The 12,315-nt window shown below is 38.0% G+C and overlaps 1 protein-coding gene across 1 annotated transcript; it reads left to right on the forward strand.

Annotated features, from left to right (window-relative positions):
* Positions 1 to 2,167: 2,167 nt before the first annotated feature.
* Positions 2,168 to 12,220, forward strand: LOC129924388 (uncharacterized). The gene is made up of 5 exons (XM_056018601.1): positions 2,168 to 2,776; positions 6,000 to 6,175; positions 7,393 to 7,559; positions 9,714 to 9,771; positions 12,170 to 12,220. Exons 1-5 carry the CDS (start codon positions 2,275 to 2,277, stop codon positions 12,218 to 12,220), a joined length of 954 nt encoding a protein of 317 aa, XP_055874576.1. The 5' UTR covers positions 2,168 to 2,274.
* Positions 12,221 to 12,315: the final 95 nt, after the last annotated feature.

A 12,315-nucleotide genomic window follows, 5' to 3' on the forward strand; every position in this document is an offset into this window, starting at 1 on the left:
TTGTACAATAGCATACACGATACACGTTCATAACTCAGTTTCTCTTCAACCTTACATGCAAAATCTACAACAGCAAGTTCCATATTGTTCAACGATTTCATTGCCAAAGGAACAAAAGTGTTGTGTCTATTTGTTTTTGTGATCAATGTCTTATGTCTTCTTTGTGATGGTCAAATGTTAACATTATGAAGAAGAGGGTGATTTTTTATGCTGAAAATCTAGCTTTCTTAGCAATTATCAAACAGGTGTCCAAGTGCGGTTTGTTTGCTGCCTATAACCTAATTAGCATCATTTACGATTTGATAACGTTTATTTTTATTAGCGATAGGCCCTCGGTTTGTTTGTAAAGACCGACCATTCTAGATAGAACTACAGCAATGGAAAACAAAAAATGGACGAATACAATATTTACATGTTACCCATCTACTCTTGATCGGGAAAATGGCTTGACACACAGATAAATGGTCTTTTCTCTGAAAAAGTATTCGCGCATGCCTGTGAAGAGAATTTTGACCTACTTTCCAAATCTACCTGATATCCCTTTTGCACTTGCCAGGAGTATATTTACAGTCAAAGTTGAAGGTGATGCGGAGACATTCCAGGGAGAGTTGATTACACTCATTAATACCGTTGCAGCAAGAGAAAAAAAAATATTCAGTTCACACTTCAGGATTAAATGTTTTTAGTCATAACCATGTGTTTTTGTGTTGCGCCTTCTTCTTTGCGGTCCAATAATATATTTTTGCGAAACATGGTCTTCCAGCCTTTAAGTAGTCAACAAATCCGAACATTCCGGGCTCACATAAGTCTCACCAGCCACATGAGGAGTCACGAAACCCCAGTGCAAAGCCCTCCCCCTCGATAACAAAAGTGGTCATCATCGAACCACGATGGACGACAAGTCCAAAACGGAAGCAGACTTGATGTCCACGATGACATTCGTTGTGATCTAGAAATGACTGTCCCGAGAATTCCCGATCTGGTCAAACAGAAGCATAACCTCCGCATTGATGGTTAGTTTGTTTGCAAGAGTGTTGCAACAGTATTGTATCTATGTCCTTGGTATTTATGTGGATCACCATGGGTGTTCTAACATTACGCTCACACCATACATATATTGTTTCGTGATTCAACATTTAATTTCATTATTAGACATTAAGCTATGACGATTTCAGATGTTTACATTATGATTACGATTTTATAACATTATCAAAGTAAAAGCTCATATAGAACTAGAAGGAAATGAGAAGGCTGACACACTCGCCAAGAGTGGGAGAACTAACACACTAATAAACTCTGCACTCTAACCAGAAGAATTGAAGAAATTAATCGTAAATAAAATAAATGAGAAATGGACGAGCTCTCATCCAAATCACAAGAAAGATGACGCTTACTATAAGCTATCCCGACAAGACCAACGTCTAATCTTTCTACACAGGACCGGACACAACAGAATGAGACAACACAAGTACCGGAAGCTAAAAAATGGAACCAGTGAAATCTGCCCATGTGGAGTATCACCAGAGAATGCAGTCCACGTCATCCAAAACTGCTCCCTATACCATGAGGCCCGTATAAGACATTGGCCCCAAAACACCCCAATAGAAAGAAAACTATATGGAGAGCTCCCTGATTTGGAAACCACTGCGCAGTTCATCTCATGTATTGGTCTAGTCATATGAACAATCCTACATAACAATGAGAACGAAGAAGAAGAAGAAGAAATCAAAGTAAAGTTACTTATGTTTTAAAACGAAAATAATTTTACGGAAGTTGGGTCGACACATATAGGGTTCGCCAAGATAGGAAGGCTGAGAACCACTGGGCCAGTGTATTACTTGCTACACAAGGGAGATAATCGACTGCGCCAGACACTATCGTTTGTTTATATTTGAAAAACTAATCGTCTACAATAACATTAAACAGACTAGCACTAAGCCAATGAAGTAAACACATTTTTTTGTTGTAAGTGTCAATTAAAACATTCTTCTTTTCTTACGTAAACAATGTTAAAATCCTCACACACACACACACGCGCGCACTGCTCTAATACACTACCGTTTGTTTGGTATGTAAATTGAGGAGTAGTGTTGTTTATTTTACGAAATGGTTCCGTCGGTCTAGGATAAAACTGCTTTTTAAAACTTCCTTTGGATTGAAAGGAAAATTTATTATTCGGCTTAGAGTAATAAAATTAACGCTATTCTCTTGTGTCTGATTTTGTTAGGTAGTTATTAAAATACATGGAATAGAGTCTCAAAGAAAATTGTTCTAATGTACGCCAGCAAAAGTTTAAAGTTTCTGTGTGTTTGTGTTCTATGCTCTGACATAATACTTCTAGTGAGTTCTGTTAATAGTAGCACTCATGAGGAAGTTAAGTTTACATCAGAGCCTAGTGCAGAGTTTGAAATATTGAACAGTGCTGATGAGTCTAGTGTAACCGAATTCGACGGACTAAATACTTTGGACACTTCTCAGCAGGTGAAGAAATCCTATACAGAAATAGAGCATGAGAGTACATTGGGCCAAAATGTTAAGACTTTTGATTGGTTAGAGAGTGCCACGGTGTATACAGCTTCTGTTGATTTGACAGAATCCTTGCCCACGTCAGCCGTCACTTACGACAGAAATGATAGTAGCATTAATGAGTCATCGACTCCCTCCCAGGGGATAGCTGATTTCAGTAGTCGTATAAAACCTGTAAGCGGCACTGCTTCAAATATGGACAGAACATTCATCAACTTGCCAAGAACAGAGATTTCAAAAATAATAATAGGTAATAACAATAAAACTGAAAGTAAAACGAGTTGCTAGTTTAGAATAGGATGTCACACTGTCACCAAACTAACTCGAGAGAGTTATGGAGACGCGGTGGTGGAGTGGTAATGCGCTTGGCTTCGTACCGCGGATCCGGGTTCGAATAGTTGTGAAGACTGTGATTTTTAATTTTGTGATCTTTGGGCGCCTTTGAGTCCAACCAGCTCTAATGGGTACCTATCATTAGTTGGGGAAAAGTAAAGGCGTTTGGTCGTTGTGCTGGCCATATGACACCCTGGATAACAGAGGGCCACAGAAACAGATGACCTTTACATCATCTGCCCTATAGATCACAAGGTCTGAAAGGGGACTTCACTTTTTTTATCACTAGAAAGTTTGATATATAGTTAATTCAACATTTTTAAGCGGTCCTTTTTCACGGAATTACATAAACACAGTTCATTCCCGCCTGATCACAACTGACCGCCCCTATACACTAAAAAATTATGCATTGCTGTGACACGGTTACTATGTGTGGTCAACCGTGACATATGCAAGATACTCAACTTAACTATACCTACAACAAAGGGACAAGTCTGAAGCATCTTAGGTTTATGTAATTACTATAGACGGTTCCTGGCAAATTTAACAAGTATTACACAACCTCTCACTGAACTGACAAAAAAAGGCATTCCAAACAAGATCACATGGAGCTCCAGACTACAGGAATGCCTGCAAAGCATTAAAAATGTCTTCTCAGACGACATAGTACTCCAGCTTCCAGACATCAGAAACCCTTTCTACTTGGCAACAGATGCATCCTCCACAGCAGTGGGAGGCACTTTAATGCAGAAGTGTGACATAACGCTACGACCAGTCTACTACATTAGCAGAAATCTGAACGCAGCAGAACAGAAATATTCCACGATAGAGCGTGAAGCTCTAGCTATTGTGTTCTGCATAACGAAATTATCCCGTTACTTGCTTGGGAAATCATTCATCTTGTTAACAGATCACGCCCCACTAGCTTATATCAATACAAATAAGCTAGCCAACCAAAGAATTACTAGATGGGCTTTAAAACTCCAAGACTTCAGCTTTACGGTTCAAGTTATTCAGGGACAAATCAACGTGATTGCTGACGTGTTGACAAGATGTGTCTAGGGACCGCTGGACTTTGGTTCATTCATTCATCAGATAAGGAGAAAAATAACAAATAACTTGTATGATAACTTTAAAATTTGTCTTGTCAAAATTAAATGAATTTTTTTTTTATTTCATTCAGAGAAGTGCAATTTGTTTTACAATTTAGTTTTTTTTTTATGTTTTTTGCATTGATTGTAGTCATAGATGTGCATTAAGGAACTGGTATGAAAGAAACACAAAGTAAACAATTCCCTTAATTTGGAAGATGATTTGGTGTAACATAAAGTATTAACTAATTGGTTATTTTTCACCTTGCAATGTTGGCATTCAAAAGACATATGAAAAAAACTAAATGCGGAATTTTTTTTATATAAGTTGTATAATATAACAGGAAAACTTTCTGCGATAGTTCAATTGGAAATGTCCCTTGCAATAACATAGTATTGAAGATTTATTTGTCGTCATAGGCCTTATCAGTTCTCTCATAATTGAAGATGCCATTGTATTACATTCATTGTTTTTTGTTTTCTTGTCGATGTAAAACATTATTAATATACACCCAAACTATTGGGTTCATGAAATTTTGATACGATCAAAATTTTTCTCTGCCCCGGGAGGACTGTTGTGACACGGTTACCATGTGTGGTCAACCGTGACACACGGTCAAGTGTTGGGTATCGGAGAGTTAGGGGACTTGCGGGAAGTCGAGTGTGTTAAAATCAAGAAGAAAGGAAGTCCTCCAGTGGAGTTGGTTATCTGTAGATAATGTTCGCCTTGTAAATATGTTCTGTTTGCATGCTGCACAATAGAAGGCAGTTTATACGTAAAAGGACTTGTTTCTTCACATGCATGTATCTTTACAACTTTCTTATGCTACTAAATAAAACGTATTACTAATTATACGTTTTATGGACTACATGATCTATGAACATAAAAATATTCTAGACTTTTATTACTTAGACAATGGTCCTCACATTGTCGTAGTCTTTACATTATCCCTAATGCCCCAAAAACGCTTTTGTTAGCACATGTGGCTGTCTGGTCGTGTGGTATGCGTTTCGGACTGTGTCCATCCCCTGCCTTGCCTTCCCGTCAAAGATAATCTTCATTTGGTGTGAAACGTATAAGATAAACATGTATAACTACTACACGCTAGCCGACGATATGACCTGTTAAGCGATTAGTTATTTATTTGCAGTAATATCTAGAAATTTGGACCAAAGAGTCTTCCGTCTTGATAATCTCAACACATAAGACTATAAATATTATTGTAAATAGTTAACTCTTTCTCTCCGTAATTACTTACCACATTCTGGTGGAATCAATGTTGGTATCGTCAGTTAGGAGAGAAAGAGTTAAGGGAAGTCTGTTTTAGTTTTACGGAGACTAAAAGTAAAATTGCTGGAAACAAATTTTAAAAAATTAACTCTTTCTCTCCGTAATTATTTACCACATTCTGGTGGAATCAACGTTGGTATCGTCAGTTAGGAGAGAAAGAGTTAAGGGAAGTCTGTTTTGGTTTGATGGAGACTAAAAGTAAAATTGCTGGAAACAAATTAAAAAAAAATAACTCTTTCTCTCCGTAATTATTTACCACATTCTGGTGGAATCAACGTTGGTATCGTCAGTTAGGAGAGAAAGAGTTAATTAAAAATAAGCTCCACGTTCAACTTTGAAATGGACTTAAGAATAAGAGGAAAGCAAAGTTCCCCTTTCAGACTTTGCGATCTAGAGGGCAGATGACGTAAATATCATCTGTTTCATTGGCCCCCGGTTTTACGAGGGTGTCATATGGCCAGCACAACGACCAACCGCCTTTACTTTCGACAACGAATGTTAGGTACCCATTAGAGCTGGATGGACTCAGAGGCGCCCAAAATCCCGAAATTAAAAAATTCCCGGTATTCACCAAAATTCGAACCCGGCCGGGACATTCATTAATAAGTGACAAGTGATATATATATATTATTTCCATTGACCCGAAATTTCTGGAACTATGTCACAGCTTACTGTTGTATAGATTTTTGACATTTAAAAGACATAAAAAGATAAATAGAATTTACTAACTACGCCTTTCCTTATTTTAATCTTAACAGGCACAATTGTTATCAAGTCGTGTCGACTTCGTCCTCAGTTAAACGCTTCAGAGACTCAATTATGTGAGGCGAGCAATGTCATTAATGCGGAAACTTTGACAGCATTATTGGATAAAGAGACAAACTTGACCTATCAAAATATTTTCTGTGCTAAATGCAACAATGTAACAGCAAAGGTATATTTTATCATTTTTCTAGCACATTTTATTTTAATATTCTCTTATTGGTTGGCAACAATGTGGTAGCCTTCTTGAACTAAGAGCGGTACATGACTTTAACAGTTATAATAATAAGGTTTGTTTTCGAGTCCTAAGATTAATGATGAATGCAGTATTTCCCGTGGCTACCGGCTGTGATCTACATATCGCCGGTGGTCGATTAACATTTTCTTTTCCAAACCTCTTAAGATGAAATCTAATGTTGCTAAAATCACTTTAATGTAAACTAGAATAAAATGTACATCAAAAGACAACTCTAATAGAGACTATAATATAATAATATGTGGTATATGTTGAATTAGTCCCCTTGAGGAACCTTGAACTTCCTCTAGATTCTATCGTATCTCATCTTAACCATTGTCTGGCCGTGGTCGATTCAGATTTTCTTTTCGTCGTCTCCGTCTGTCCTCGGCAGCGGATTTTCTGTTTGTCTCAAATGTGTATCCCACGGCCTTTGTATGTGACCTCCAGCTGTCTCGTTCTGAAGCCGCACGCAACCAGGTGTTCTCTTCTATGTCAGTTAAGGCACGTTAGCGACTATTTTGTCCTTAAAGCATTTCCGTGAAGCACCTCTGTTACGTCGACCACCTTTCAGCTCACACAACTTAATAATACGATAATAGTATAAACCAAGTTGATAGTTCTTAGCAATATCCTAGTATGTAGATTCTAAAAGATTTGAAATAGTTGTAGGCTTATATGATATTTGAAAGGATAACCACTTCATTTCGCTGTTTTAATTTAAAATGAGCTGACATGTTTTAAGTTTAAGAATTCGAAAATAAAGTAGATAAAAAGTTTAGAGATACCACAGCATGCCATATGTAAAGTATTGCTAATTTCGACACCTCTAAGACTCAAAGATGCACTAATTATAGCAGAGTTACATTTGTAACATTCCCCTGGCCAATGTTACAGTCGCTTTAAAAGAAGACATACGTTTTTGTATTGAACACGGCTAGAAAAAAAGTGTAACAAGAAAGAATGGACAGACAGTTATTACCATTCGTACATTTTATACACGTATTTCTGTGTTTAAAATTCTAAAACAAGTCTGTATCAATAGCTGGCAATCAGTTAATACATTTCTAACAACGTACACTGTTATTCCTGAATGAGCTTATACACCTACTTATTGTATTAACTAGACATAAATGTTGTTTCTCTTTACGTAGCTGACCCCGGCCAAATTAAAGGTTAAGTGTCGCAGCGCCATGTTTATTTACCAGGCCACACATTTAGACTCCCTCCTGAAGATGGCGCTAGAAAGCGGATCCAATTGCATAGTAACACAGACCTGGTCTGAGGAAAATGTCACATTGTGCATGCCTAACAAATATTGGTTAGTAACCGTTAGTAGTATATTAGAACCTATTTTAATCACAATTTAATCACATATTACAAATAATACAGTCCTATCTATTATATAATACATAATAAAAAGTGTATGTATTGTTACAAATGAACAGTGATAGGTAGAGGTCAACGTATGACCCCGGCGAGATGACACAGCAGCTAGTGTTCCCTGGAATCTACATGTACAAACAAAGACAGGATGTGACATGTCCACACGTGTTGTTCCAGGGGACGAACAGATCTAAGTAGGGGGACAGTTACTAATGAACAGTGACAGATAAAGGTCACTACGTGTGACCCCGACTTGATGACACTGCAGCGAGTGTTTTCTGGAATCTACGTGTATAAATAAAGACAGGATGTAACGTTTCCTGACATGTTATTCCAGAGGATACTAGGAGTGTTTGTGCAACTTTGGAGAAGCGATTAGGGACTCTATATAAGCCAGAAAGTTAATGTGAAAGTCAGTCGTATGGAGTCGATACAGACTATGTAAGACGTGTGCGGCTCTGTGGAAGAGAAATGTGTACGACTCGATGCATGTTAACTAGGGTAGAGTTAACTGGAGTGGACTACTGTCGTTAAAGTCTAAACAGCGAACTACAGTGGACTTGAGCCGTTACAGTCGATACAGTCGATGTAAGACGTGTGCGGCTCTGATTCGGTAGACTTGAGTACGACTTGGTTCAGCTTTGGGAGACCTGGAGCGACACTGGGAAGTGTGTCGTTGGTCTGTTCTGTGGAATACGGCTCGAGGAAAGTTGAGAAGAGATGAATTGCAACGAAGTGAAGAGATGAATTGCAATTAAGTATAGTTAACTGTAAACTGACAGATATTGTACAGTCTTCTACGCTACATGTTACAGTAACGAATTGTTAGAGTTAATAGTCATTAAAGTTATATGAAACTAAAAGTTTAGTCGTCAAGTTCTTTGCTGTGTTTTTATTTGTGTGCCAACTAATACATCTAGCCAGAAAATTCAGAAATACGTAACAGTATGTATGTTTCTAGTAGAAATCGCTATTTGACTAGTTGTGCTTCAATATTACATATACCAGTGTTTCTCAAACTGTATTCCGCGGAACCCTAGTCTTTCGCGAGACTTGAATAGTTGTTCTTACTAACAGGTAAAGGCGTGAAGGCGGATACCTGGCGCCAAAAAAAACAGGAACTTCGGGCAGAGGAAGCACGTCAGCCTCGCAAGGCAATGCATCAAGGAGAGGAGTTTTCCGACTTCAAATCCCCCGCTGCCTTGCGGTACTAAGGCTTCAAAAGACAAAGAAAAAATCAGTAGTGAAGCCCCTTAGGGGTTGGAAGTATCAACTATGACATTTCCTTCTGCAGCTGATTTAGGGCCAAATGTAATGAGAAGCGTTCCTTTGGATCTCATCAGCAAGGTCGAGAGAGGGACCATGACGCATGGGCCAACCATGACCCCTTTATTTAAGGGCCAGGAATGCACCCCGTAGACTGGCGTAGAGGGAACTCTGGTGCTGCTTCAAAGAGGCTAAAGCAAGACCGGAGGCGTTACGTGTAATTCTCCTCTGTCTTAATAGGAAACCAAAACCAGTGGCTCATCTAGTCACATCCATTGTCTTCCGAGTAGCCATATACGTGTATAAATTCACATATTAATTTCAAAGTGTTTATTTAGTATTTAGATGCTATATCATTACTATGGAGTGTATGTGTGTGTCTTTCCATGGTTACGACGGGGAAAGAAAGTGTTGGGTTATCGGGTCGTGTAGAATGATGAAACAATAAGCTGGTCTGTCGTAAAATATTTTAGATAGTCACGTGGTTGTTAAATGAAGTCAGAGACGTCAGAGAGTAAAGACGTTTTTATTTTGTTGTTTTGTTATTATTTTTTTAGTAATATGTGTTTAAATATCATTTCCAATTATTATCACTATAGTTATATGTCACTGTAGGTAGCATCTGTATAGATTGTTAATAAAAGTTTTATTAATTTTATGTTCACGAAAGACGTTTTTCAAGTTATTTAAAAACTAGATCATTTTAAATATAATACACCTAAATTGGTTTAGTTGTACTAGCTAGCTAAAGCTAAAACCCAACGACCGACAATTAACAATCATAAATTCAATTTTTTTTTCTATTGTCTTTTTTTTTTTAAAGTTCACAGCTAGATAATCTGAAACTTGGTGATTCAGTTTGTCGAGAGAAACCAAATATTGTAAGTCACATGTTGTTGTCTGATGTTTCATTTTAGAGTCTAAAGAGGTGTTTCTCAATACTGGGCGGCATAATTCAATATATATGCATATATATAGTTCGTCCATCGTGGTTCGACGATGACCACTTTTGTCATCCAGGGGCCTGAGGGCTTTGCACTGGGGTTTTATGCCTCCTCAAGTGGCTGGTGAGACCTATGTGAGCCAGGAATGTTCCGATGCACACTGGGCAGGTTATTCCAGCTAGAGCTAGTGTCATTGGCATTGCTTTTCTTCTCTGGCGCTTTTCTTCTGCCAGCGTTGTTCTCTTTTCCTCAGCAACCTGTGCGCCAGTTTTCACAGAGCGACGCCATGATGCTCTGTCATGTGCCTCTGTCTCCCAGGTGGCTGGGTTGATGCTGAACGCTTTCAGAGAAGCTTTGAGGGTGTAGTCTTGATAAGAATGGGAAATATATCATTTTTTCCCAAGCCTTTTCGGGCTAGACAAATTTGTTTTTTTCTAAACCTAAATTTCTTTCTCTCACAAAAGAGGCACTGTTTTGTTTGTTTGTTATTTTTTTGGTTTATCTTTTAGAATTAAGATTTTCTTTTCAAAACATTTATGAAACTTTTAATTACAAAGCTTATATCAACTCACTCTGTCTGTCTGTCTGGTAAAACGTTTGCACAAGTGATTTCTCCGACACCAAATCTCGGAACAAGCTGACATTTTGCTCAATTATTTATTTTACCTGACAACACAAGAATTAATTTAAAAAAATAGTTAATTAACTATTGGTGGCGTGATGGCTTGGTGATTTAGCGCTTGGCTCTCCAATCTGAGGTCCTGGGTTTGAATCTCGCTGAAGATTGGAATTGTGAATTTTGGAATTTTTAGGGCGCTCCTGAGTTCACCCAGCTCTAACGGGTACCTGCCTTTAGCTGGGTAAAGTAAAGGCGGTTGGTTGCTGAGCTGGCCACATGACACCCTTCTCGTTAACCGTTTAGCCAAAGAAACAGATGACTTTAAGACTATCTTCCCTATAGATCGCAAGGTCTGAAAGGGGAACTTTACTTTTTTTTTTTAAATTAACTATTGGTAATAAATTATTTTGGTCTGTATCTGTTCCCTTAAGTTGAGGGGTACAAAATATAACATGCATTTTATAATATTGGACTATCCAAAGTTAAATCACATTTTGTTATTATGTTCCTGTTTGACTTGTATAAATTTCGTATAAATCTCTTTTAGAGTTCCCTAAAGATTTTTTTAATTTTTAATGGTTTCGTACTCTTGTGTGCACTCTCTTCAGTAGGAATTGATTTTATTTAGACTTTGATTCTTACGCAACGTTCAACGCATAGAAGGCAAGCTGTCTCCATAGAGATTGGTTATAATCGACCTCCACAACCTCTTTTCGATACTTTGGTTAGGCCAATAATAGAATACCAATCCTATGTCTGGGACCCCTCAACTCAAGAAAAAACTTAAGAAACTGGAACAGACATAAGAGCAGTGAGATTCATAACAAATGAATATTTACATTTGACTAGAGCAGTGATGCCCAAAATACGGCCCGCGGGCCACGTCCGGCCCGCGATGTGAATCGATCCGGCCCGCCGAAGTAGAAAATCCCCTTTCCAAAAAAAAAAAAAACTTTGTGAATTTTTTCCCCTTCTTTAGGGTAAATAGATTGGCACCGATAGTTATCCAACATACCCGGAGAGTGGATATTTTTAAAGAACATAATATTAAACAGCTTTATGAAACTAAACACATAAATATAGGCGGCATTCCAGGTTTGAAACGCTATTGTAAAATACACCTAAGGTGGAGGATTTATGAAAATATTGACCAAATTGAAAATGAATCGGCTGTAAGGCTAGCTAGCTAAAGAGTTGTGCACATTGTAAGTAGAGACATGAAGCCATTTTCCGACAGCGAATGCATAAAAAGTGCTTGCTAGCAATGATGGAAGAAATGAATCCTGAAAAGAAGAATACTGTTGAAGCCGTCAGCCTTTCTCATAACAATTACAAGGCGAGTGAAAGATATGATTGAAATTCTCCATTCAAAACTAACAGACAAACCAGATTTCGAAATGTTTTCTGTTACCAATGACGAGTTTACCGACATATCTGATAACGCCCACAATCTTGGTATTTATTCGCGGTACAAACAGCAGTTTTGAAGAAGAGAAGTTAGTAGCTATGAGGAGCATGCATGGGACCAACACTAGCAAAGTCCTGTCAAAGAGAAGTTTCAACCAACGCTGAGGATCTTTCTCTTGCTTGAGAGAAATGAGTGGGAGTGATGGTGCCACAAGTATAGTTGACAGCAAGAATGATTAGAAAAGTTGTTGAGTCTAATTGAACCGAGCCTCTGTGGCTTCATTGAATTATTCACCAACAATATCTCAGTGGCTAAGTGTTCAGTCTGAACCAAGTGATGATGATCGTGGTTCAGATTGAACAATGTTCGTCGTTTCAAAAATCCATCTGCGACCAATGTGTCAAGTGCCTAGACAGAGCTGCAACTGGAACTGATTGATTTACAAAGCTAAACA

The sequence above is a fragment of the Biomphalaria glabrata genome, chromosome 2 (assembly GCF_947242115.1).
Source record: "Biomphalaria glabrata chromosome 2, xgBioGlab47.1, whole genome shotgun sequence".
Classification (NCBI taxonomy): Eukaryota; Metazoa; Mollusca; class Gastropoda; family Planorbidae; genus Biomphalaria; species Biomphalaria glabrata.

Coding starts and splice junctions, on each gene's coding strand:
- LOC129924388 (XM_056018601.1), top strand. CDS start 2,275: ATGTACGCCAGCAAAAGTTTAAAGTTTCTGTGTGTTTGTGTTCTATGC. Junction 6,176..7,392: donor GCAACAATGTAACAGCAAAG/GTATATTTTATC, acceptor CTCTTTACGTAG/CTGACCCCGGCCAAATTAAA. Junction 7,560..9,713: donor TGCATGCCTAACAAATATTG/GTTAGTAACCGT, acceptor TTTTTTTTAAAG/TTCACAGCTAGATAATCTGA.